Source organism: Mastomys coucha, unplaced genomic scaffold, assembly GCF_008632895.1.
Source record: "Mastomys coucha isolate ucsf_1 unplaced genomic scaffold, UCSF_Mcou_1 pScaffold23, whole genome shotgun sequence".
In the NCBI taxonomy this organism is placed as follows: domain Eukaryota; kingdom Metazoa; phylum Chordata; class Mammalia; order Rodentia; family Muridae; genus Mastomys; species Mastomys coucha.
The window spans coordinates 117,979,386-118,004,690 of NW_022196906.1; the positions used below are offsets into that span (position 1 = coordinate 117,979,386).

The window sequence follows — 25,305 nt, forward strand, 5'->3', positions numbered from 1 at the left end:
GTGTGTTTTTCTGGACATGCCACATGGAGTCTGGCTCAAAAAATTTGACCATGCCTTGGAGTATAATCATGGTCCATGGCCCCATGCACCATTTTATCAAACACACAATCAGGGCTATAGTACGCTTCCTTGCTATGTGCAAGTGACATGCAACACCAAGTGCTTACTCAAAACAACTAGGCTGCTTTCTGCAGGGTGATAAGGTTAACCGTCAGTGCACTCATCTTTATTTGCAATACTGCTGATGGAGAGGGGCTGAGTCCCCTTCCTTCATATCTGACTTCCCTATTACCCCAGCTCAGGAAATGTAGGCTCTCAATGAGAAGAAAGATGAGTCAGGTGATAGGGCCTTGTAACTATCTACACAGGTATTCTAGAGGTATGGCTGGACACTCAGCACTTAGAGATAGTACCACCCTAGGCTAATCCAAGAAAGACTTTTCCAGGGCGTGGCTCATCAATTCACACTGCTAAGTGACAATGCTCTCTGGGTTATTTCTGACCAGCTGTCTATCCAGTGAAGAAATCAGATGAGATGGGAGAACCTTTGGATCATGCCCTCTTTCAGGCTCCCCACAGAAATGTTTATGCTGGCCTTTATGCAGTTTAGAGAAGCTTGCTTGTCTGTTGCCAAGAAAATACAGCAAAAGAACCTTCCTTCTCTTTGCCTCCTCAGCCACTATTCACCCCATTCTCTGGGTATCTTACTATACCTAGGGCATATTACTATCTCCTCTTGGACCTATACCATCATTAGCAATAAATACACACACAAACAAAACCAAACCAAACCAACCCCCCAAAACCCAGCTTGTTAGAGGATTTGTGTCTGGTCTGCAGGCTACCAGCACAAAGGCTGTTGCTGCTGGCTACATTCCCTCAGAGGTATTAGAGGTCTCAAGCACTCACCATCTCTTTCCCCCACCTTTGCTCTCCTTGCTCATAACAGGACACTATATCAAAGGTCAGGCTGCTAAGTGGAGTGGAGGTAGGAGCCAGATAAACATAGACCCTGCTTGAATCCAGAATGTTCTAGATGTGTTTCAGAGCCTGAGAACAAATACTGTGTGTCCCTCCCTCCCCCCCCGCCACCCACTAGGCCCCTCATTCCTGAGGATGGTGGAAGTGCTTATGGGTTCTGGCTCCAGTTAGGACATATGAAGACCAGGCATAGATATGTTTTCAGAGGTGAATGCATGGTGACTTCCTTCTAGGGACCATCTGATTACCCAGGGATTCTTGGTGTCTGGGATGAGGAGATGGTGCCACAAGGCAGAAAAGGGAGCACAGAATATAGAAACTGTAAGTCACCTTACCTTCCACAGGGCTTACAAAGTAGCATCTTGGACAGGTGTCCAGTTTTTCAGGTCCATAGTTACTAGTGTTGTTTTATAGGCAGCTTGGTACTGTCATTCCCACTTTCTGAGGAGAACTGAGTGGGGGGTGGACCTTGTTAGCAGCCTCTCTGCTCCTAAATACTGGCCGCAGAGCTTTCAGGTAGGTGTTACACCACACAAAAGGCCTGACAACTCTATACTCTACAGTCACAGGTTTTAGGCATAAGGTGGCTTTTGAACTTTAACCATGATCACCGTATCCTGTCCTTTTTCTTGTTTCTAAGATAGCAGGCATCAAATCTCTTGGCTGGTGACCATAGTTCTCCTGTTATGCATTCTGGCCACAAAGCCCTGGTTCTGAAGTGACTGGCAAGCAGGTTCTCAAGGAAGGTTTCAGATCATTTAGTGTAATCTGGGTACCTGAGGGGGAAGGCTTTTTTTTTTTTTTTTTTTTTAAAGGATGAGGAGGCTTCAAGTTGAAGACACTGAGAAGTGTGTGTACATAGTAGACACCCACAGCACAGGCTGACATCAAAATTCAGCACCAACATCATGAAAAATCACATCTCTCCACAGGAAATTTCTGGCTCAGGCATGGTCTCTGATTGCTTTAAGGAAGGGTAAGGTATTCTAGCCTCCCTTGCACAACTTAAAGGAGCTGTATTCAGAGGCTGTATTTGCCATGGCCATAGGGTCTGAATGCTTATATGGGTCTGGAGCTTATGCTCTTCACCCTGAATGGCCTATATGTTTGGTACCTTGAGAGCAGGCCAGATCTGGGAGACTTTGGCTATGTGTGAGCTGGGCAGAGGCCAAGGAAGCCAACCATCTATAACCTCAGTTCTGAGAACGGGCAATCTGGGTGATGGTGTCTAGGACACTGAAGGAGAGGGTACAGGCATGACTGAAAGGTTGTACAGGGTATCTATCTGCTACAAGCAAGGCTTGTGCTCCTGCTAAGTGTCACCATTCAAGATAAGCCAGAATGGGGAAAGGTTAGCTGTCAACAGGAGATCCTGTTAGGTTTCTCTGGGAGGGTGAAGCTGGGTTTGGAGACTTTTTCTTGTTCCATCATTTCCAGGAAGGGTCAAAGCTTAGTTCTTCTAGCATTACTTTGTTCCTCAGATTGCTTACCTTTCCCTCTAAGTTTCCTGTGAGGGATGGTGGTAAACATCTAGGGCTCTCCATCCCATACTTTCTCAGACTCTTGACGTCTTTGACTGAGTTTTAGACATGGGAAGAAAAGGAAGGCTAAGGAAAAGCTCTCATACATGCTAAGACACAATCTAGAATGTAGAAAGGTGGCTCTTCAATCAGTCAATCCCAGAGGATCTGCATTGGCCAGGCCAGAGTGATGGCAGTTTCCTTTCTCTGGAATAGTTCCTGATTTCCCAAGACCAAAAACTATACATACTGGTCAGCAGTCTGGAAGTTTTATGTTTCTGTTCCTACTAGGAAAGCGGAAGGTGAAAGATGTGGGAGGAAGCTAGAGAATAGTCACCTCACCCAGTCCCAGGTGCCTGGGAGAAGACACTGTAAATCAATGGCCATCCTCTTGGGACTCCTAGCTCTGGGTCTACTTACACATCTACTCATTCGTCTTGCTAGGCACCAATGGTAGAATATAGTTTACTGCTAAAAGGAAGAAAGAAATCCTGGAGACCACTGGGTCATGGGGGTCAGGGTGAATGCTGATGACTACTGACCAAGTATGTGCCAAAGAATTGTTTCAGAAAGGAGAGAATTGGTCCAAAGTCACAAAAGAAACAGTGAACAGGAGCTATCTTACATTTGGTAATGAAAAGTTTTGTCCATGAGTGAATTCAGTGTTATTATCAGAGAACACACAAGTGTGGTGATATACTTAAGCCTAAAATCTAGGCTAGCACCCTCATGAAGATTAAGTGCAGGCCCTCCCATGTGGCAAAAATTAACATGATAAGGCTGACAGGTGACTCCTGGTCCCATTCTGGATTCTGGGTAGATCAGAGATCTCACTGTGAGTCATCATGAGCTCAAAGAAGTCCTTCACCACAAGAAGTTGGGCTTTTGATACTGTATTTGTAAGGAAGGATTTATTTTAGCTCAGAGAGTATCAGTCCCTCAGAGCATGGACGGCATGGCAGAGCAGTCATCTAGACTTATTTACACAGCATTGGACTTGGAAGCAGAGAACTCATGCTGGAACCAGAAGTAGGTAAAATTTTCAAAGGCTCAACCTCTCTGATCTCTACTTCCACCTGTCAGGCCACACCTTCTAAAAGATCCACAGCCTTCAAAACAGTAGCATAAGCCTTGGACTGAACATTTAAAACAAACTTCTCAGGGGCATTTCAGATTCAAAATATAACATTTAGCCCTTGACCTGAAAGGCTCATTACCATCTCACAATACAAAATGCATTTAGTTCAGCTTCAAAGAAAACCTTGTAGTCTTAACAGCATCAACAGTGTTTGAAAGTTCAGTTTCTTTTGAGACTTAAGACATGCTCTGTTGTGAGACCTTGTAAAATAAAAATTTAAATTATATACTTCTAATATATAAAACCATTTCCATTCTGAAAGGGAGTAATGAGGGTAGAGCAAAGACAGACATGATATCTTAACAGTAAAAACATTAAATCCTGCCTTCTGGTACCACAACACCCAGAGGAAGCTCCACTCCCAGGTGCTCTAACACACCCAGGATCAGAGATGAGGAGGACACATCTGTCCCAATACCGGGAGTAACTGGGACCAGCAGGAGCAAGCACACAGGAACTCCTCCGGCCCAGTGGCTCAGGTTTCTTCTGGTCTGTCCGAGCTGGTGTCCTGAGCAGACCTTGGGCACAAGCTCTGCAGCCAGTCTCACAACACCCAGAGGAAGCTCCACTCCCAGGTGCTCTAACAAGCCCAGGGTCACAGGATCCCAGAATCACAGGATCACAAAGACAGCTTGATTCTGAGGAGTTCTGACACAACCAGGATCACATGAAGGCCAGGTTCCAGTCAGATTTAGCAATGGCAGGTAGCACTAGAGATAACCAGATGATTCGAGGCAAGCCTAAGGATATAAGCAACACGCAACACAAACCAAGGTTATTTGGGATCATCAGAACCCAATTCTCCCACCATTGCAAGTCCTGGACACAACATCAGAACCCAATTCTCCCACCATTGCAAGTCCTGAACACAACATCACATCTGAAAAGCAAGATTCAGAAATAAAATCACTTCTCATGATGATGATACAGGACTTTAAGAAAGACATAAATAAATCCCTCAAAGAAATACAGGAGAACACAGGTAAACAGCCCTTCAAGAGGAAACACAAAAATCCCTTAAAGAACTACAGGAAAACACAATCAAACAGGTGAAGGAAATGAACAAAACCATCCAGAATCTAAAAATGGAAATAGAAACAATAAAGAAATCAGAAAGAGAGATAACCCTAGAGATACAAAACCTAGGAAAGAAATCAGGAGTCGTAGATGCAAGCATCACCAACAGAATACAAGAGACAGAAGAGAGAATCTCAGGGGTAGAAGACACCACAGAAAACATTGACACAACAGTCAAAGAAAATGCTAAAAGCAAAAAGCTCCTAACCCAAAACATCCAGGAAATCCAGGACGCAATGAGAAGACCAAACCTAAGGATAATAGGTATAGAAGAGAGTGAAGACTCCCAAGGTAATGGGCCAGTAAATATCTTCAACAAAATTATAGAAGAAAACTTCCCTAACCTAAAGAAAGAGATGCCCATGAACATACAAGAAGCCTATAGAACTCCAAATAACTGAACCAGAAAAGAAGTTCTACCTGTCACATAATAATAAAAACACTAAATGCACTAAACAAAGAAAGAATTTTAAAAGCAGTAAGGGAAAAAGGTCAAGTAACATATAAAGGCAGGCCTATCAGAATTACACCAGACTTTTCACCAGAGACTATGAAAGCCAGAAGATCCTGGGCAGATGTCATACAGACCCTACAAGAACACAAATGCCAGCTCAGGCTATTATACCCAGCAAAACTCTCAATTACCTTAGATGGAGAAAACAAGATATTCCATGACAAAACAAAATCTACACAATATCTTTCCACAAATCCAGCCCTACAAAGGATAATAGATGGAAAACATCAACATAAGGATCAAAACTACACCCTAGAAGAAGCAAGAAAGTAATCTTTCAACAAATCCACACAAACCTAATTCTACCTCTTACAACAAAAACAGGAAGTAACAATTACCTTTTCTTAATATCTTAATATGAAAATTAACATTACCAACATATCCTAATCAATTGAAATCCAAAAATATGAGGAATTAGAAATTTATTGACTGTCAGCCAATGGCCTCTCTAATTTGGTAATTGGAGAAATAGGTCCAATATGATACAATCCATATACACTTTCGGCTTGTTTGTTCGTGATAATGTCTTGCTGTGTACAACATAATGGTCTTGAGATCTTGCTTCTCCTATCTCAGCCTCTCTATTAGTAGTATTGTTTATTTCATGTTTTTACACTATACTATGGTTTTCAGAACAGCTCACATATTTTAAAAGTATTTATATACCCAAAAGAGATGTAGACAATTAAATTGGGAAGGGGTTTGTAAGAGAACAACAAAAAGTAAGACTGAATGCTTTGCTTGACGTTTATAACTCTTGTATCAAGTTACCACAGTAAGAGCCAAGATTTTAAAGTCTACTAATATAAAACAAACAAACAAACAAAAACACTTTATATATTTATGTTCATTTAAGAAAATATTAGTAGTGATGTATCATTTTGAAATATACAGTTAATACATTTGGAGTTATTTAAAATTTATATTGAGAAAAATGTATGTATTTTCAGTATTGCCATAGACAAGCATCTACATAAGACTGCTAAATTGATTGTTGTTTTATATCAAACAACTTTTATAATACTAATTTTTATTGTTATAATATTTTATAAATTTTAAAGAATATGGCAAAGATACTATAGGTATTGAAGGGGGGGTCTCTGGGAGGAGTTGGGGTACAAAAGGAAAACAAGAATGTGATTTAATTCTATTTACTTAAATGTTAACAAATTCAGATAAATTGAAGTCATGTAACTTTTTTCATTATAATGCAATACAACTTAAAAAAAAAAACACATTAAATCCTAGTTTCATGTCTGGCATGTGGGACACATTTAGTATTAGCTTTACCCTTAATAGGGCTTCAAAATAGTGCGATAAGCCTTGGACTAAGCATTTAAAACAAATTTGTCAGGGGCATTTCAGATTCAAAATATAACATTTAGCCTTTGACCCAAAAGGCTCTCTACTGGATTGGTTCTACTAGGTGCCTGCTGCTTTCCTTGGCAAATAAATGTTCCATGTTCCTGGTATCTCCAATATACTGGGGACTCTACTGCAATTCAGGCTTTACCCTCTAATTTTCATGCATAGTCTACTCATGTATTACCAGAGAATCTGACCTTATTATATACCACTTGGCTGTCCAGGGTTTTCTCTAGAACCTTAGTGCAAACCTCCATGACCTGCAACTCTTGCATTCTACAATGCTCACAAAGCCAACACTATGTGGATAATGTCAAGTTCTGCTGCCAGCTTGATATGTAGCTGGGTCTTCCTGGACCACAGAGGAAGTAGCAGAATGTCTGCATAGCTATACTTGGAAAAACACTTCCTAGATGACCATTTTAGAGAAGATTACTCCTGAATCTTTTCATTCTCCTTTAAAAGAATAGTCAAATGCATTTCCATCTTTATACTCTGAAGCCTTCAATGAGGGGTTCTTACTCTTAGGCACCTTTCTTTCCTGCTGTCCCAGTGCAAAGCAGCTGTTCCCTTTTAATAGTATTAATCTCTAATGGTTTTAGTTACTCCATCCACACTTTCTTTGTTCACAACTTTAAATATAATTGCATTTCTTTCCTTGCCAAGCTAAATACTATTATGTCTTGCTGCTTTGCTCCCCCCCTCCCAAATGCTTGTAAACTGGGTTAAAAGTAGAGAGTAGTAACTATGCTACAGATGAATGTTATGCTTGGCAGGAGTATGAAGTGAGAGGTTGATGCTGGTTCATATGGCATGGATCAGGAAGTAAAGACACAGGCCAGAATATAAATAGAACTAATTTGTTTTCTTAATGTAAACGTGTGTATACTGCATGAGGTTATGTGTATCATGTGTATGCAGGTGCCCATAGTAGCCAGAGGGTATCTTATACCTTGGAACTAGAGCTACAGATAGTTATCTGGTGTCTGATGTGAGTGCTGGGAACCTGGGTCCTTTGCAAGAGCAGTCAGCCCTCTAAACTGCAGAGCACCTTCTCCAGTCTCTAACCTATTATTTTTAAGTTCAGCATCACTCAAAGTATCAAGAACACAAGTAACACATGGCTAATTTTTTAGCTAGAATGTAACATAAATGACCTCTATTCCAATTTCTGATAGAGTCCTTGTTCCCAACCAAAACTTTATGGCACAGTCTATATAGTACACAATTCTAGTGGCGTTCTGGTCTTGAGAATAACCACCAAAACAGCTCATTAAGTTCTGCTTACAGCTGGGGCTTTGCTGGCCGGCATCTCAAAACCTTTCCACATCCTTTCTCAAAGGCCTTAAACCACAGTCAGATTTAATCACAATGACCCCGATTTTCCATGATAGCTACTGTTTTCATTGCAAAATACTTGGAAAGAGTAATTGAAGTGAGGAAGGGTTTATTTTGGTTCATGAATTCACAGAATATCAGTATATCATAGTATACTGCTCAAGGAAGAGAAGATACCCTGGGTCATGGGGGCCAGCATGAATACTGAAGATTACTGACCAGGATGCTGTCTGAGAAGTGTTTCAGAAAGGAGAGAATTGGTCCAAAATCATAGAAGCAACAGTGAATAGTAGCTATCTTAGATTTGGCAATGAGAAGCTTTGATTTTAAGTTACTTAAATTAAATTAAGGTATTTAATTTAAGGAGATGATTAAATTAAAAAAGTACCAGTGCCCTGGCATGAAATGGAGATTAAGGGACACAGAAGTATACATCCAGGATGACCACATAAAGATGCTGCAAGAAGGTAGCCATCTGCAAAACCAGGGAGAAGAAACTATCTCTGCCTGTATTTTGATCTTTGATATCCAGCTTCCTGAATGGTAATAAGTTACATGTCCATAGTTTAATTCACTCAACCTGTGGTCTTTTGCTGTGCAGCCTGAGCTGACTAATACAGTTGCTCAAGCCAAAGTCTGGCCTAAGTTAAGATGCTGAATCAGGGCACCACCACACTTCCCAGGAACTTTCTGATATAGGACCTCCCTGACTGTTTCCAGAGCACTGTTACCTTTGAAGAGCCATCCTACTATGAACACTGTTCTGAGGTATCTTCCCTTGGCAGAGACAGCCAATGCTGGTTCTGACATTTTATTTTCCTGGTCCTTTGACAAGATAGCAAAGGGGATAGGCTCTTAATGAGTACTTCAGAAATGGAAGTGACATCTACTCACTGTTCAGCCATATTTGGGTCTATTGAATCAGTTTCGGTGGGTGTTTCAGGCAAGGAGGAGCCAGATTCTTGGATCTGGCACAGTTCTTCATCGGTGATGATGTCAAACACAGCATCATCTGGTGGTCTGCAGACTGGATTTATTCCTGCATGGTAGAGGCAAAGCAGGAGAGAAAAAGATTTATGTTCCCATCATGCATATAACCAGGGATAACATAGTAAGTGAAGGGTGCTGCTATGGACAACAAGCTGATAGAATACATTGTAAAGGGTCTCTTAACTGACTGCTATTCTATGTATATATGAGAGAAAGACTACTGGGACATCCTAGGAAAACAGAGGGACTACAGAAGATTTTGAATATATAGTCTGAAGACCTCTCTTAAATGCAGGGTATTAGTTTCAACTACTTCTACATCCTCTAGGACCCTATTTAGAAGGGAAAAAAATCTATCAAAACTATATTAGGTAAGAAACAAAGAAAATATCCTAATCCAACAAGACCTTGCTCTATAAGACAAAGGCAGAAATAATTTGAAGCAGGAGATTACCTGACTTCCTTCCCTTCCCCCTTCCAGTCCACTGTTGGGTAGAACAGAACCTCTCTCTATCCAAGGAAATGCAGGAGGCATTGGGTCTTGTGTTTGACCTTGACCAGTAGATAGGCAGGCCACCATGCTAGCCATCTACCCATAAACATGTATCATGGAAATGTAAGGGTTAAACCTGAGGCAGCAGCAGTGGAGGAGGAGGAAGAGAAAGAAGAGAAGGAAGAGGAAGAAGAAAGGAGGAGAAGGAAGAGGAAGAAGAAGAGAAGAAGAAGAAGAAGAAGAAGAAGAAGAAGAAGAAGAAGAAGAAGAGGAGGAGGAGGAGGAGGAGGAAGAGGAAGAGGAGGAGGAAGAGGAGGAGGAGGAAAAAGAGCAGATAAGAAATGATACAAATCAAAAGAAGCAACCTCAGCACCCTACCAGTGTCACTTTGTCATTGTTGAACTCCTACCAGTGAGATAGGGCAAAGGACTTTACTTAGTAAGAATAGTTTAGCTGCCTTTTGCTTTACAAGTAGTATTTTTCCTCCCAAGTTTCTGTAACAGAACTAGAACAACAACTTGACAATAAGGACTCAGTTACACTTCTGAATCTGTCTTCTGAGGCTGACAAAGGAATGGGAAAGGGCAAGAGAGATACAAATTGAATACTCATTAAGAGGATAAAAAAGACCTAGGTAAATGGAAGCTATACCAAGTTCATGGATTGAAATGGTCAACACTTTCTTAAGATATCAAATCTCTCCAAACTGATCTCCAGATCCAATGAAATCCCAATGAAAACCTTATCATGATTTAGCTTTAGAAACTAAGAAACTCATTCTAAAATTTCTACATTTAATAAAGAACAAAATTGGAGGGCTTCTTCTCCTTTTTTTTTTTTTTTTTTTTTTTTTTTTTTTTTTTTTGCCTGTCAGTAAGATGCACTAAGAATCGATAGTAATCAGCCAGATACATGTCTTTAATACCATTAGGAGACAGAGATAGGTGGATCTCTGTGAGTTTGAGGCTAGCTAGTCTATACAGTGAGTTCCAGAACAACCAAGGATACATAAAGAAATCAATCCTATCTCAAACAAGCAAAAATACCAAAAACCAACCAACCAACCACCCACTCAACCACCCACCCACCCACCACCACCACAAACAGTAACATCCAATCTATGGTAACAATATCCAATCTACAGTAAACACAATCACAACTGTAACTGCAACAGCAACAGCAACAGCAATAGCAACAACAACAACAACAACAACAACATGGTAATCATTCAGTAAGGAATTGGTGGGGAAAAAGCACACAGATGAATGGAACGGAACAAAGTCTAGATACAGACCCAAATATATGAGGACAGGTTTCTTGTTGTTACTGTGTTTTGTTTTTGTTTTTAATTGGCTTTTGACAAATATACAAAACTCTGTATTTGTGTGTTGGGGGGTCGGGCACTGGAGATTCAATCTAGTGCTTTGTGAATGTTAAGTAATCACTCTACCATTGAGCCACACCTCCAGCCCCTATAGAAAGGCAATTCTGAGGGGAAAAATAGACTTTAAGTAATGGTATTGGAACCTTTGGCCAAAAAGCAAGAAAACCAAAACCTACCCAATACTCAATGTATATATTATCACCATACCTCAAATGAACTTAACAGGTTACACACACACACACACGCACACACGCGCACACACACACACACACACACACACACACACACACACACACACATACACACACTCACAAAAACAACAACAACAATAACAAAAAACCTAGAAGAATCCAGGTGTGGTGTCACACACCTTTAATCTTAACAATCAAGGAGCAGAGGCGAGTCTAGCCCAGTCTACACAAAATTTCAGGACAGCTGGGCTACAAAGTGAGCCCCCATCATAAACAAACTACCTACCCAATCACCCAACCAACCCAAAAACCCAAAACCTTTAGAAGAAAAAAGAAGTTCTGAATACAGAGTTAAGCAAAGTTGGATACATAAAAAAAAAAAACAAACCTGATACATAAAACACGATAAATTTTGCCTTATCAAAACTACAACTTCTTTAAAAAAGAAAATTAAAAGACAAGCTGTAAATTGGGAGAAAACATTTATAAAACATATCTGATAAAGAACTCATATTCAGAATATGTAGAGGACTTGCAAACTTCATTTTTTGAAAGATTGAGAAAAGATTTGAAGCTCCAATGCTATGTGTGAAAAACACAATTTCCATCCCTGAGTGGCAAGGCCTATTGATCCACTTAAACAAGAGAGGAACAGGATTCTGAAGACTATATGCAGCCAGCAGAGATTCCTGAACAAAGAAAAGGCCCATCTCTGCCATCTTAGCTCTGCCTCCTCAAGGTCCAGTGTCCAGGAGACAGCCTGGGTCACCTTTTAAGGTGATTTGCATTCAGGAGTAGCAGGGCTCAAACCCTGAGTTTGTTTCTTGGCTTAGTTGGAGGACACAAACAATATATTCCTCCTGGCCATTAAGAGAAAGAGAAAAAGATATTGACTACTGAATGTACAATTGAGGGTCTTAGGTCACCACAGGACAGATAATGAGTATTATGAAAGAGCCCCTGAGGACAGACTCCTCAATGTATGAGGTAATATATATGTGTGCATACACACACACACACACACATGCACACATACATAGTTCATATTAAATCACACTTAATCATGACAGGAAAAAGTTACTCCCTTATCAACCCTAGTAATCTAATAAAGTTTTAGGTTGGTGGTAGTATATATTTAACATCTCTTAGACACCTAAGTTCGGGAAACACTCAATAAAGCTTGATCAAGCTAATTGGCCATAGTAAGTGGACATCTATGAAATCAGGAGGCAGGGGCCTGACCTTGGCTTCCTATGGACTGGGGACCTGCTTCAGCTGGTGACACCATGGGGCTGGACTCTCCCTGGCTAGTGCCTGAACCACTGCTATCAGGAGATCCAGAGCATTCGCTGAACTTCTGGTAGCAGGCTTGACAGCAGCGTTCCTTCTTGCCACTGGGCTTAGTCACAACATAGTTATTACAGCAGTAGTAACAGAAGATGCGGCCACATATCCTGGGAAAGAAACAAACACAGGCTATGAGAATGATACACAATGGATTGCTTGAGATCTGCTAAGTACCAGAATAGGTCTCTGTGTTGGGTTCCTGTCAGCCCATGACTCTTCAGACCTAGCTCTGCCTCCAATGTAAAGTGTGCTGTAAGCCATTTTACAAGTTTCCAACAAAACTATCATGGTAAGCATAGTCGAGAATAGTTTACATCAGGCTACAGGTATGTATTCCACATTTATTATGGGGAGGGCTAAGTCTCTAAAAGCATATCCAATTCCCAATATGCCCCTTCCCTTTATCTATCCTTTCTAGACCCCGAAAGATCTGTGTTCTGTTTCCATCTGTATTGGCTCAAGAATAGCTAAAGAGTTGCTAGTCTCCCAGTATATCACATACCTGTGAGTTCCCTTAACTCCACTCACATTTCCTTTCAGGGGGCCTTGAACATCGTACTAGGATCCCAACTAATACATACTCTTTTGCTTCTCTTGGTAAACAAGCAGAATGCTTCTCCTAGATAGACAGTTATCTCAGACCCCTCACACAGAGCCATCTGCACTGACTTCAGTCTGCTGAGTTGCCTGCTGCTAACCTGCAGTGGTGCCGCCGTACTATCCAGCTGAACTCCCGCTTGCAGTCATGGCAGTGGTTGGCTTCCATGTCCCCAAGACATTTTTCTTCAGCATTGAGCTTCTGCTGGAATTCCAGTGCATCGGACTTTTGCCAGAGAGCATCTTTGTCCCTGTAATAATCTCATATTTTAAGAATCCATGAGAAGCAGTAAATAAGCCCTACTTCATTTCAGAAAGCTGATTATCAAATGTTCCAAGCCATGGGAGCTAAATCACTTTCCTTATAAATGCGCTCTTCCCAACTTGAGGCTTCCAAAACATAGGCTTTCTGATGTGGCCTCTAAAAGCACCCCAACACATTGATTCTTTGGCCCCATGTAGGTGAGAGCATGTAAGAGACACATGATGTATACAGAGAGCTGGGTCAACCACAATGAACTATTAGTACTGACACATCACTTGGGTATCTAGGGTATCTAATACTAAAGCATGCCACTAAGTTGATAATAGGCTATTAGTATGCAGGCAACAAGCAACTTGCATGTGTGTATGTCTGTGTACCCTGCAACAAGCAATTTGCCTGAATATATGTCTGTGTATTATGTGTGTATAGTGCCTGTGAAGTGTGAAGAGGGCATCAGATCCCCTAGAATCATAGTTAAAAATAGTTGGGAGCTGCCTTTTGGGTGCTGAAGTTGAACCCAGGTCCTCTAGAAGTGGTTAAGAGTAAGGGCTAGGAACACAGAGATTAGATGGCTTTTTTCAAGGATATGTAAATTGTTAGAAGACAGGCAGGCTCATCCTCTGGACCAGCTTGTTCTTCCAGTTGTCCATAGCATCTGATCTCTATGTTTCTAGGAAGCCAGGTAACTCGTATCCTGGAATGTGAGAAGCTATTTGGTTTCTCTACCACATTCCTCAAGAAGACACCTGGAATTCTGATGAGTGATTACATCTAGGCACAGCACATTCATGATTGTTCCACCATAAATGGAAGTGAGTCAGATCTTTTCTGCCTCAGGTTTTAACAAGTGTCTTTTTACACATTTAGTTTTCAAGGTATAGTTGTGTAAGCTATTGTCTTGAAAGCTGGGTGTGGTAGTATATTTAATCCCAGCATTTGCAAGGTAGAAGCAGATAGATCTCTGTGAGTTTGAGGCCAGCCCCATCTATATAGCGAGTCTCAGTCAGTCACAGCTATATAGTAAGACCTGTCTCAAAACGCAGTAAAACAAAGCAAAAAGATTTTTTTGTCTTGGAATGTTTGCTATGGAGTGTTCATAGATGAAACTATGGAGTTTGAAATAACTCCTCATGTGTTTGATCTCTTGGCCCTCCAAAACTAGCGGTGCTATTTGAGGAGGCTATGGAACTTCTGGGATAGAAAGAATGGTTCATGAAGGTGGGTCCCTGGGAGTCTCTGCTTCTTCACCTGCTAAGACATGGAATATTACTACCACTTAAGTCTCTACTACCATGAACTGAACTAATCCCATTGTCATGACTTACCTATCAGGACTGCCTGAAACTATGTGAACACTGAGCCAAAACATGTCAAGTATTTGTCACAGAAAGGGAAGAAAGAAAGAAAGAAAGAAAGAAAGAAAGAAAGAAAGAAAGAAAGAAAGAAAGAAAGAGAGAGAGAGAGGAAGGAAGGGAAGAAGGAAGGAAGAAAGGAAGGAGGGAGGGCAAATGGGAGGGATGGAGGGAGAAAGGAAGGGAGGGATAGAGGGAAGGAAGAATAGCTATGGTATTTTATCTTGCAGATTTGATTCCTTTAAGAAAAAGTTAAAAGTAATGAATGACTTGCAACCATTTAACAATCAGGACATTTTATATAAATTATAGCTTTCCACATCTCTCTTGGCAAGTAAGGCACCATACAGTGGCTACTCTTGAGTGGCAAGAGTGGAACATGCTGGGTCCCTCAGAGCCCCTTCTAATTTGATTCCCACATGGACACTGCTGCTGGGTCCTTATAGGTAGCCCTAATCAAAGGAAAGTGAGACAGCAAAAGAGAAGAAGGCTCACTGGAAATAAGCAAGAGAAAGGAAATTACCAGTTACTAAATGCCATCTTATTATCATTTTTAGCCAATCACCCAGAATTTCAACATAGTCCTGCATCCAAACAAAAACCCAAACCCAAATGAACACTGGTGTGATCAGGGAAATCTAGCCTTCAAGACTGACAAAGTCTATAGGATCCTGGAGACATATGGCTCCCTGACAGCTCACCATTGGGCAGAACTTGAGGAGAAGGGCCCATTTCCACTGAACTGTCATTTCCATAAATTTTTAAAAGGAAAAGTTAATGCTGGACAGGGTCCCCAACTGCTCCCACTCACCTGAGCAGCTCTATCAGCCGCTCCTCAAGGTACTTTTTGGTTCTGTTCAGATCATCTAGGTCTGCAAGCATCTTCTGGTCATTCCTTTCCCTGTTTGTCACCTCTTGGCAGAATTTGTTGTAATATTCTTGGATTTTTGATGTAGCCTTTTCAAGTTCCTTCTGTGTTCTGGGAGGAGAGAAATAAGTTTTCCTGGTTAGCTCTGATATTCAGCTTCCTAGAACTTCTGGGCTCTCTTGGCCTTCAATGAAAGGTCCTGCAGCCTTCTTGGCTTTTCCCTTTCTTGGTGAAGCATGATCTGCTTACCATGGGTTATGTATTACTCCAAAATATGAGACTCTCTCTACCTCCCCTTCAAACATGAAGGGGTAATTCTGGGATAGCAGAGATATTCCAGGATGCTAACATACTCAAAGTGAGTGGGACATGGCACTTCTGTAAGGATTTCTGGACAAGATCTTTGGGATATTGGGAAGAGCCAGATAGAAAGAGACTTGTGGAGTACTGATGGAGGACAAGCAGGAGAGAAGAGTCAGGACATATAAGAGCGGTGTAGTCTCTCAGAGGTGGTTACAAAATGGGACCTTGCTCTCAGCTGTCTTTGGGACTTTCTGCCTTGGGGAGGGTGCTGGGGCCCTTAGTAGGCCTTCTATCTGGTAAGTCTTCCAATCTCTTGAACCAGACAGAGAGGCCTGGTGGAGCTAGATAAGTACCCGAGGGACTGCCTCAGAAACAGGGTAGCAGCCTTATATTATATAGATGTCTCCGTGTCTTTATTATTGAACCCCAAGCCAGACCCCCAAAAGCTTCTACAATAATGTGTGCCTTGCTAAAGGTAAAAAGCTGAACCAGATGAAAAGCACCCTGTCTCCTGTGGACTATTGCAGAAGATGGCCAACTTTTCTGTGGCAGCTTCTGGCCCGTTTTTTCATGGTGGCATGACTTTTGTAGGACTTCCTCATCTAGTAAAAGTGGCTGATTTTCTAAAATGAGTAAACCTACCCACTCCCTGAAACTACCAGCAGCTGTATGGTTATCCCAGTGACTGACCTTTCTAGGCTGATTCGAAGCATAGTGCTTTCTTCATCTTTGTGCAGCAAAGTGGCCTGGCATTCTGCAAGGTGGCTACTGGTGCAATTCAGCTTGTCCTCCATTGCAGCCTTGGTGATCTAGTATAGGACATCAGGGGAAGACACAAAGCTTAAAGCTTACCCTCCATGGAAGAAGAGATCGGTATGCTATTCACACTGCTTAGCAAGGCCTCTCTGTGCTGAAGCTCATGAGACCAGAAACCTTTGTTCTATATTTGTGAGGCATGACCTCCTCTACAGTGAGGTACTGGAGTGCAGGTGGCATGGAGGGACAAGTGCCACTTATTGACACTAGAGAAATGCCAACAGAGATGACTAAGAACAATTTCCTTTTAGCCCAAAGTCCAGGAAATGGAAGGGCATTATGGTATAGACTCATGATTTTGTCTGAATCAATGACTGTTTTAGTTTGACAACTGTGAGAAACATCTTTCAACAATATAATAAAAGCAGACCAGATCCCTTTCCTTGATAGCACACCTGCCAGGCTCACCTCCAGTTCCTGCATAGCCTCCTTTGTCATTTGCAGCTGCTGGCCTTGTTCTTCTAGCTGGGCCTTGAGGCTCCCACACTCTTCATTGGCTGTCTGGAAAGGATAAGGAAAGTGTTGTAAAGAGAGGTTCTTGCTCTGAGACTCCTTCACTTTTATCACCCAAATGGTTTCTAAAAATAAGACTGCATTGTTTCTTAAAGTGGCTCAACGAGTTTCTTCACTACTGGTAACAAAATGCTTGCAAGTTTACTAGGAAGAGCTCAGCTTGTTCTTCAAACAATTTCTGCAAGTGGAATTTCTGCAAGTAGGAGAGGGTGTTGAGTAGGCTAAGAGCAGAGGCCTTACCCACTACTGATACACACTAGAAGTCAAAGTAGTGTGGCTATTTATATTCTCATTTATCATTCTTTAGCTCCTTTTCTTCATGAAGTATTAAAGGCTCATAGTCTACTGGAGCGCCACAGATTTGTCTGCTTTAAGGGATCTTGCTTTTCTAAACTGAGCCAGTTCCCTACACCCTGTCAGCCATCAGGATAGTACCCAGAGAAGCTGATTATTATAGTAAGAACCAAAGCCAGGATTCAAGAGCTGTCATAGACTGGTGACGCTATGGATGATGGGGCTCCAAAAGATAAGGCAGACCTAATGGCTGAAACTTATGTGTGGAATGGGCTGTACACAAACACACAAAAGGGGAAGCAGCAGAAGACTGTGTGCACTCTTTGAGCTACTACTGCCTTGTGGCGATTTGGAAATGGGCTATTAGATCTGCTGAGAATTCAAGAAACCACAAAATGGAATTTGTGTATATCCTGTTCTGTCAATATTGTGCGGGCCAAAATATGTCACAGCCTAAGTGGAGGCTCCATGTAAAGGCACTGCTGCCCATGCTCTGCCTCATGTATCTGTGTAAAGAAGTGTTAGCTACTACAATTGAATGGAACTAGGGCATTCTTTGGTTTTCACCTTTTTCTTGCTGCAGGGCCATGTACTTATGTTGCCACAAGGTGTACCTTGAGAGATGGCTAAAGGTGAGCTTACCTTTAATCTGTTTTGGTAGTCCATAATCTCAGCACTTAGTTGGAACTTGAGGGCATCTTGTTGCTGGTGTGCAGCCTCCTGGAGGCTCTGGGCCAGCTGCTCAGCCTGGGCCAGCTGTGCCTGCAGACCAGAGAATGAACTGGCTGCCTCCTCAGCTGCCTTCACCTTTTCCTGCAAGATCTCCTTCTCTTGCTGAAGTTGCATCATTTGGAGCTCCAAGCCCTTTCGTTCCTGGAGTGCTGCTTCTTTGGAGTCCTGGAGCTCCTGTGCTAAGCTGGCCAGGACCCTCTCCATCCGGTCCTTCTCAGCTGTCAGTGCACAGACCTGTATGCCAAGCTCAGCTGTGTCTGTGTTGGCTTGGTGCAGCTGGTCCTGTAGCTCTGCATGCTCCAGGTGGGCTCCCCCAGAGCTGCCCCTCACCTGGGACAGTTCTGCCTGCAGGGCTCGTAGCTCCTGCTCTTGCTTCTGGGCCTTGTAGATGCTCTCCTCCTGCAGTATCCCCTCTCTCTCTGAGCACTGAAGCAGCTCCTGAACATGGGCCCTGTTGAGGGCTTCATTCTGCTCTTTCAGTTGTTGCACCAGGGACTGGTGCTCCCTCAGAACTGCCTCAGCCACACCCAGCTGGCTCTGTAACTTGTCTCGATCACCTAGAGCCACTTGGAGCTTGGCCTGGAGGTCCACCACCTCATTCTGTAACCGCTGGGCTTCCCCCTGGTGAATTTCCAGCTGTTGAGACAGGGCCAGTTGGGCTGTGTTGACTTGGGGTAGGCTGAGTCCTTTTTGGCCTTTTTCTGCAGAGAGGACCTCAATCAGCTGAATCTGCTGCTGGCACTGGTTCTCAAGAGCTCTGAGCTCCTGGGCCTGGGCCTCTGTCCGAAGCCGGCACTGATCTGCTTCTTCCTGCAGCTTCCGGCACTCACCCTCCTTACTCTGAAGGGCAGCCTCCTTCTCTGCCACCTGGGCCTTCATAGTCTCTTTGGCTTTCCTCACAGCCAGGAGGCTTGCTTCCATCTGGTTTCCCAGGTGCCGGATGCTAGCCTGCTCAGCTTCCAGGGAGGCTAATGAGCCCTGGATTGCTGCCTCTCGCTGCTGCAGTGCCTTATAATCAGTTTGCAAGGCCTGCAGTTTGCCTTCTAGGAGCTGGTTGCGGACAGCCATGTTCTGCAGCTCCTTCTGTAGCTCCTGGTTGACCTTTTGCAACTCCTCCTGGTCTGCCTCTGACACTGTAGTATTGTTTACCTGTTCTTCCTGGAGGCACTGTTGCCCCTTTTCTGGCATTTCCCCAGACTGTAGTGGGACAGAGCTCAAGCAAGTCACAGCCTCTTTACTCTTACTTGTCCCATGTGCCTCACCTAGCTGCTCTAGTGTGCCTACTTTCTGGATGAGATGGTCTCTGTCCTGCATGAGCTGCTTCTTCTGCTCCTCCAGGTCACTTACAAGCTGACTCACCTGTCCTAGCTGGGTCTCTAGGAGCTGCAGCTGCCATGTCAGAGACTTGGCCTCCTGCTCTAGTAGCTGCTTTTCTTCTTGATGCCGCTTTTCCTGCTGCCTGGCTTCAGCCAGCTCCCCCTCCACAGAGCTCAGGTGGGCCAGGGATTCCTGAAGCTGTCGTCGGAGCTGAGCTGACTCTTGCTTCTTTCCAGATAGCTCTTCCTGAAGTGGGACCACATCCTTCACTAAGTGTTCTAGGCTAGCCCGGGCCTCCTCCTTCAGCTGCAGTTCCTTGGCCAGCTGCTCTAGCTTGATACTCTGCTGCCTGTTTAGCTCCTGGGCCTTGGTGTTCTCTCCTTCTAGGGCTTGAAGTTTTCCCTTCAGCTCCTGGAACTTCAGGGCCAGATCAGTAGGAACTGGCTCTTGATGAAGCTTTGTGTTCAGAGATGGATTTTCCCTTTTCTCAGCCCTAGTGAGGCATTCTGAAAGGCTGGCTAGAAGCTGGTTCTTCCTACCCAAGGCGTCTCTCACAGCATCAAGCTCCTGTGACATGTTCTCGAGCTGCAAGGCTGAGCAGCTATTTTCTTTCTTGTCTACATTTAGCTCCAGGGCCTGCAGACATGCCTGTAGCTTCTTCACTGTGGCCTGGGTGACGGCCCCCTGCTCCTGGAGCTCTGCTACCAAGCTCCCGAGGCCAATGCTATCCTCAACTGCAAGGTACCCCATCTCCTTCTCTACCTGAAGCTGCCCCCCTTGTCTGCTGATCATCATTCGAAGTGCTTGGTTCTCCCTGTCTAGCTTCTGTACATGCTCTTGTAGTTGTTTCTCCCGAACCTCCAACTGGTCCAGCTCCAGCCGCATCTCATCGAAGCTTTCTAGTGCTTCATTGTTTAGAGAACTATTCAGGTCAAGACTGGAAGCCGTCTCCTGAGTCTACAAGAAAGTAAAAGACAGGAGCTTTGGAATGAAGCCGTCCAGCTATTTGGATAAGATTTTGTATTCAATGAAAGAATAAAAACAAAGGAATTACCTAACCTAAGGTAAATTTTTAGAGCTAGTCCAAGGACTAGAACCCCAATGTTCAAAGCACCTGCCACAAGGTCAGAGCACATTCAAAGTCCCACAAACCCCACTGATAAGCAGACTCACATTTCTATCTAGCCTCCATAAGCTTTTTGAGTTTAAAGGATATTGGTTCTTACAGAATCTAAACTCAGTTACACTGAAATTTTGGTTAACCCACTGTATTATACCCAGAGCACCATGGCATGATAAAAATCACAAAATGAGGCCAAAGAGTATTCTTTTATATTTTTAATGTTCTTTGTATAATGATTCCTTTTGTACTGCAAATAAATTGCTATTATATAGTTGTAATAGGTTCACATTTCTGAAAGAGTTAGGATTTCCTGATCCATTGTTCTTAAGAACTCTTTCACTTGCTCCTCCACTTAGGACCAGGAAGATTTTATTAATCCCTCTTACAGAAGAAAGAGTTGAAGTTTCAAAGTTAGGTAATTTCCCCTTAGTTGGATACAGTAGGTGACAGGGTCAATTCAAACCTCAGTGCTAATTCTTTAAATATTTTAAGAGTTCAGTTTTAAAAGGACCTCAATTTTATCTGGCTGTAAAAATCTAAATTCCAGGACATAAAGGATATAATTTGAAGAGTTATATTACTCTGCTTAGAATAACAAGTATTTGAGAAGATTGCCCTGGTCACCCTAACAGCCTACTAATCCCAATCTTCCTGACATTACCTGCAAGTAGTTGCTCACTAAACTACTCATGCTGGAGCTTCGGCTGGGGGGTTTCCACATGTAAGCAGAAGTGCTGGTGGCTATCGTCCTCCTGTGTGGCCACAGAACAGACACACTTGTATTCAGATAAACAAACTCAGGTACATACATATATGTAAAAATACACACAGGCAGTGGTGTTGATAGTTACTAGGTGTACTGGATGGTTTTGTGTGTCAACTTAACACAAGCTAGAGTCATGAGAAAGAAAGGAATCTCAGTTGAGGAAATGCCTCCATCAGATCCAGTTGTAAGGCATTTTCTCAATTAGTCATCAATAGGGGAGGGCTCAGTCTACTCTGGGTGGTGCCATCTCTGAGCTGGTAGTCCTAGGTTCTATAAGAAAGCCATGTGAAGCAAGCCAGTAAGCACCAATACTCCAAGGCTTCTGGATCAGCTCTCGACTGTAGGTTCCCTGCCCTGTTTAAGTTTCTGTACTAATTTCATTTAATAAAGAACAGGAATATGGGAGTATAGACCTTCCATATTGGAAGATGGTCCTTAAAGTGATGGTATAGACAGATAGTAGAACCTTTAAGAAGTATGGCTAATATAAGTCCTTAGATCAACTTGGAGTATGCAGTTAGAAGGCACTATGGGACTCTAACCTCTGGCTTATTATTTTGGACATGTGATCGCTTATTTCTGCATAGAATACACCCCATCTCCTTTCAACATGCTACCTACTCTGAAATGATAGTCAAAGGGATCCCTTGCCAGAGCCTGGGCCATGTTGCTTAGGCCTTCAGCCTCTAAAACTATAAGATAAACAAGCCATCCCCCCTTTTCTTTCCTGAAAGGAAGAGTTTCAGACTCTTCTTAAATTTAAAGATTTATTTTTATGTGTGGTGTATGTGTGAGGGGGGTGCCTGTGGAGGCCAGAAGAGGATGAAGCATGGAGGAAGGAAACTCTTGGTACATTATCACTGTGGAAAGGTGAACTAGCCCAACTCCATCAGAGGGTGCCACGCCCGGTTATGGTTACACTTGTAGTAGGATATTCTACATTGTGGGTCTGCTAGGCTGTGAATATTTGAGTTTGTGAAATATACGGTCTATATCACAACTACTACTGCATGAAAGCTGTCATAGAATAGGTAAAGAGATGGATGAACAAAGTTGCTTTACATACTGCTATGGCTTACTTCTACCCCATAGTCATAGAACCACAAGCGTATGCACAAGTAAAACTAAACAATGTGAAATAAAAATGCAAGTATGAAATAATAGCTTTCTCATGATCCATAAATTTTGAAAATATATACTATATAGAACATATACATTATCATAAAATATTTATGGATACATGTACATAAAATGAAAAAAAAAAGGCCTGCTATTCAACCGTGGTGTTGTGTTTACTTCTGGAAATAAAGGAGGAGAAAGACAGCAGTAGAACTGGGGCCTTAGTTATATCTACAATATTTTATTTCTTAAAAAATGAATATATCAGACAGAAGAAAGAAACCACACAAGTATCAGCCTGAAAGGCCTCCCATTGGACAGATATGGGCAAGTTAAGCTACCAAATAATGATAGAATGTAAGCTACTGAATAACAACAAAACAAGCCCCCCAAACAAAAACAAACAAAAAAAACCCCTACCACTACCCAAAAAGCCCAAGAGTCAATATTGATATAAATGAACAAATAAACAGGAAGGTAGGAAAAAAATAGTCGTGAAGCTATGTACAATTTTCTGAGCAAGCAAAATGGCTGGGCAGATGTCTTCAAAATGCTGAGCTTCCCTTTTCTCAACTTTTAAAAGAAAGCAGTTCCCCAAAGTACCTGGCAAATATTGGCCAGGCAGCATCCAAGTCATAGCCTCTTGATGCGAGATCAAACTGAACCTCAGTCAGCTCATATAGTTGACCCACAATGTCAGAGCTCAGCTTTGGCTTCAGAAAGGGGCTTCTTGCATAATACCAGTCACTGCAGAAAACAAAACACTGTGTAAACTGAATAGTAACAAGATAAGCAAAGAATGAATCTACTGAAGACTGTCCTGTGTGGTTCTGCTTCATCAAATCCAGTAACTCATGTTACTAAATCAAAAACTAAGCAAATCATTTTATCTATTACTGCCAGACCATGGGTTCTCAATAAACGTTCTTTACTTCAAAGAAACTGCTACAATGATCTGGATGCTTACTATTTATATAATATCTGTTTTCTTCCAACAAATTTGAGATATTCAAATCTCAGTGACTTGCCAGGAAAGGGCAACTGTAGGAGACAGGACACTTCCTTTTGAGAAGATAACCTCAGCTTTTATTGCTTTCACAGAATGCAATACGACACACTGGGCTCATTTCTAATTTCTATTCAGACATAAAGTTAAAAGTCAAAGAACAAATGTCTATCTAGAAGTGTATGCACATTTATTCATTTAACATGAAGCAATAAGAAGTTAAAAAGAGAGAACTGATGAGTTTAAAGAACTACCTGGCTGATATTTGTGGCCTGTGATACTGAACTACTTATGGCAGTCTTTACCAAATACCTAGAACAATATAATCTTCAAATCAAATGTACAAATATTATTTTTTAACTCACAAGCATGTCACATGAATAAAAACTATTCCTTAATGTAATCAACCTTAAAGGTGACAAAATAAAGCTAAAGATTTTGCCTGTCAGTTTTTAGTTCAAAAGTGCTTTCTTTCATTAACTCAAATGTCTAGGGAGAAGCAGAGTAGAACTAGAAAAGGAATGCTGGGCAAGCCAAAGATGTTTGGCCTTGTGGCCCCAGATCTACATTTTTTTTTCTTTTGGTTTTTTCAAGACAGGGTTTCTCCATATAGTTCTGGCTGTCCTAGAACTCACTCTGTAGACCAGGCTGGCCTCGAACTCAGAAATCCGCCTTCCTCTGCCTCTACCTCCCAAGTGCTGGGATTAAAGGCATGTGCCATCACCACCCAGCCAGATCTACACCTTTATCTGATGCCCCCTTACCTTCATCCACTTAGGCCTACTTCTTTCCTTCCCTTACTGTTTCCTGCTGAGGCCGTCCCACTTAAGAGGTACAAAGGCTGACTTGTGGGTAACCTAGACTCACAGCAGCTGCTCTTCAGTCTCCAAGGAGCCTTGATATGCTGATGGGTACTGTGTGCTAGGTGGGGCTTAGGCTAAGTGAAGGAAAACCTGACAGGTAATTCTTCTGGGAAACAAAGGAACATTGGCCCCAATGAGCTACTACCCACCAGGGAAAGACATGGCATTAGGAGTTAAGAGATCTGGCTCTAAGCTCTAGTGTCACAGTTGAGCACATGAGAGAACTAGAGAAAGGCAGCCTCACTTTTGCCTACATGCTCAAAGACTGGTAAGAAATACAAAGAATAATAGATATAGAAAGAAACTAGAGGCACCTGCCACTAACATTCTGGTTTGGCTGACACAATTTCTGTTTATCAGTGTTACGAGGTTAAGCCCAGCATAGACTTGAAATTACCTGGTCACTTTAGTGTTCATGAAGCACTGTTGCAAGGTGTCTGCCAACCTCTGGTGCACCAAAGAGTATCGAATGAAGGCTCTCCCTTTTCCCAGAGATGTTCGGAGCTGAAAACACATTATATCGAGATAAACATCTGCCTCATGGAGGATTAGCAAAGGCTACATACAGGACAGAACGTGCCGTTCAACCCTATTCTGAGAGTAGCAGCCCTCATAATCCACAAAGGACACAAAACATCAGGCACTGTCACCCTAGAGTGAAGCCTGAAGTGGGGCTGCTTGTCCCAAGCCATCTGAAAATAGTCTATAGCAAACAGGTGAAGAAAGATATATCAAGGCAACTCGAACACCTGAATATTTGATGGTGTCACTCTTACTCCTCTTTCCATCAGAATCTCTGAGTCAGACAGGAAATTACTTGATTTAATCTGGAGTAATAAGTGAAATTTGGAGGTAGCTGAATGGCTTCTCGCATGGAAGCTACAGAAGAAGGGGATGTTAAGATATTCTGGTGCTGCAAAGTCCCCAATGGAGGAGCTAGAGAAAGAACCCAAGGAGCTGAAGGGGTGTGCAGCCCCATGGGAGGAACAACAATATGAATCAACCAGTACCCCGAGATCCCAGGGTCTAAACC

The 25,305-nt window shown here is 42.4% G+C and overlaps 1 protein-coding gene across 3 annotated transcripts in view; it reads right to left on the bottom strand.

The window, feature by feature from the left end:
• The window catches only part of Fyco1 (FYVE and coiled-coil domain autophagy adaptor 1), a 70,143-nt gene that overhangs the window by 26,817 nt on the left and 18,021 nt on the right, over positions 1–25,305 (bottom strand). For all 3 annotated transcript variants that reach the window (XM_031345756.1, XM_031345755.1, XM_031345757.1), the window contains 10 exons: positions 24,670–24,776; positions 23,007–23,150; positions 21,180–21,270; positions 17,989–20,352; positions 16,948–17,040; positions 16,414–16,532; positions 15,364–15,531; positions 13,037–13,186; positions 12,234–12,445; positions 8,828–8,972 (listed from right to left, as the gene is read on the bottom strand). In XM_031345756.1, the coding sequence (XP_031201616.1) occupies positions 8,828–8,972; positions 12,234–12,445; positions 13,037–13,186; positions 15,364–15,531; positions 16,414–16,532; positions 16,948–17,040; positions 17,989–20,352; positions 21,180–21,270; positions 23,007–23,150; positions 24,670–24,776 (3,593 nt within the window). The remainder of the gene's footprint in view (positions 1–8,827; positions 8,973–12,233; positions 12,446–13,036; positions 13,187–15,363; positions 15,532–16,413; positions 16,533–16,947; positions 17,041–17,988; positions 20,353–21,179; positions 21,271–23,006; positions 23,151–24,669; positions 24,777–25,305) is intronic.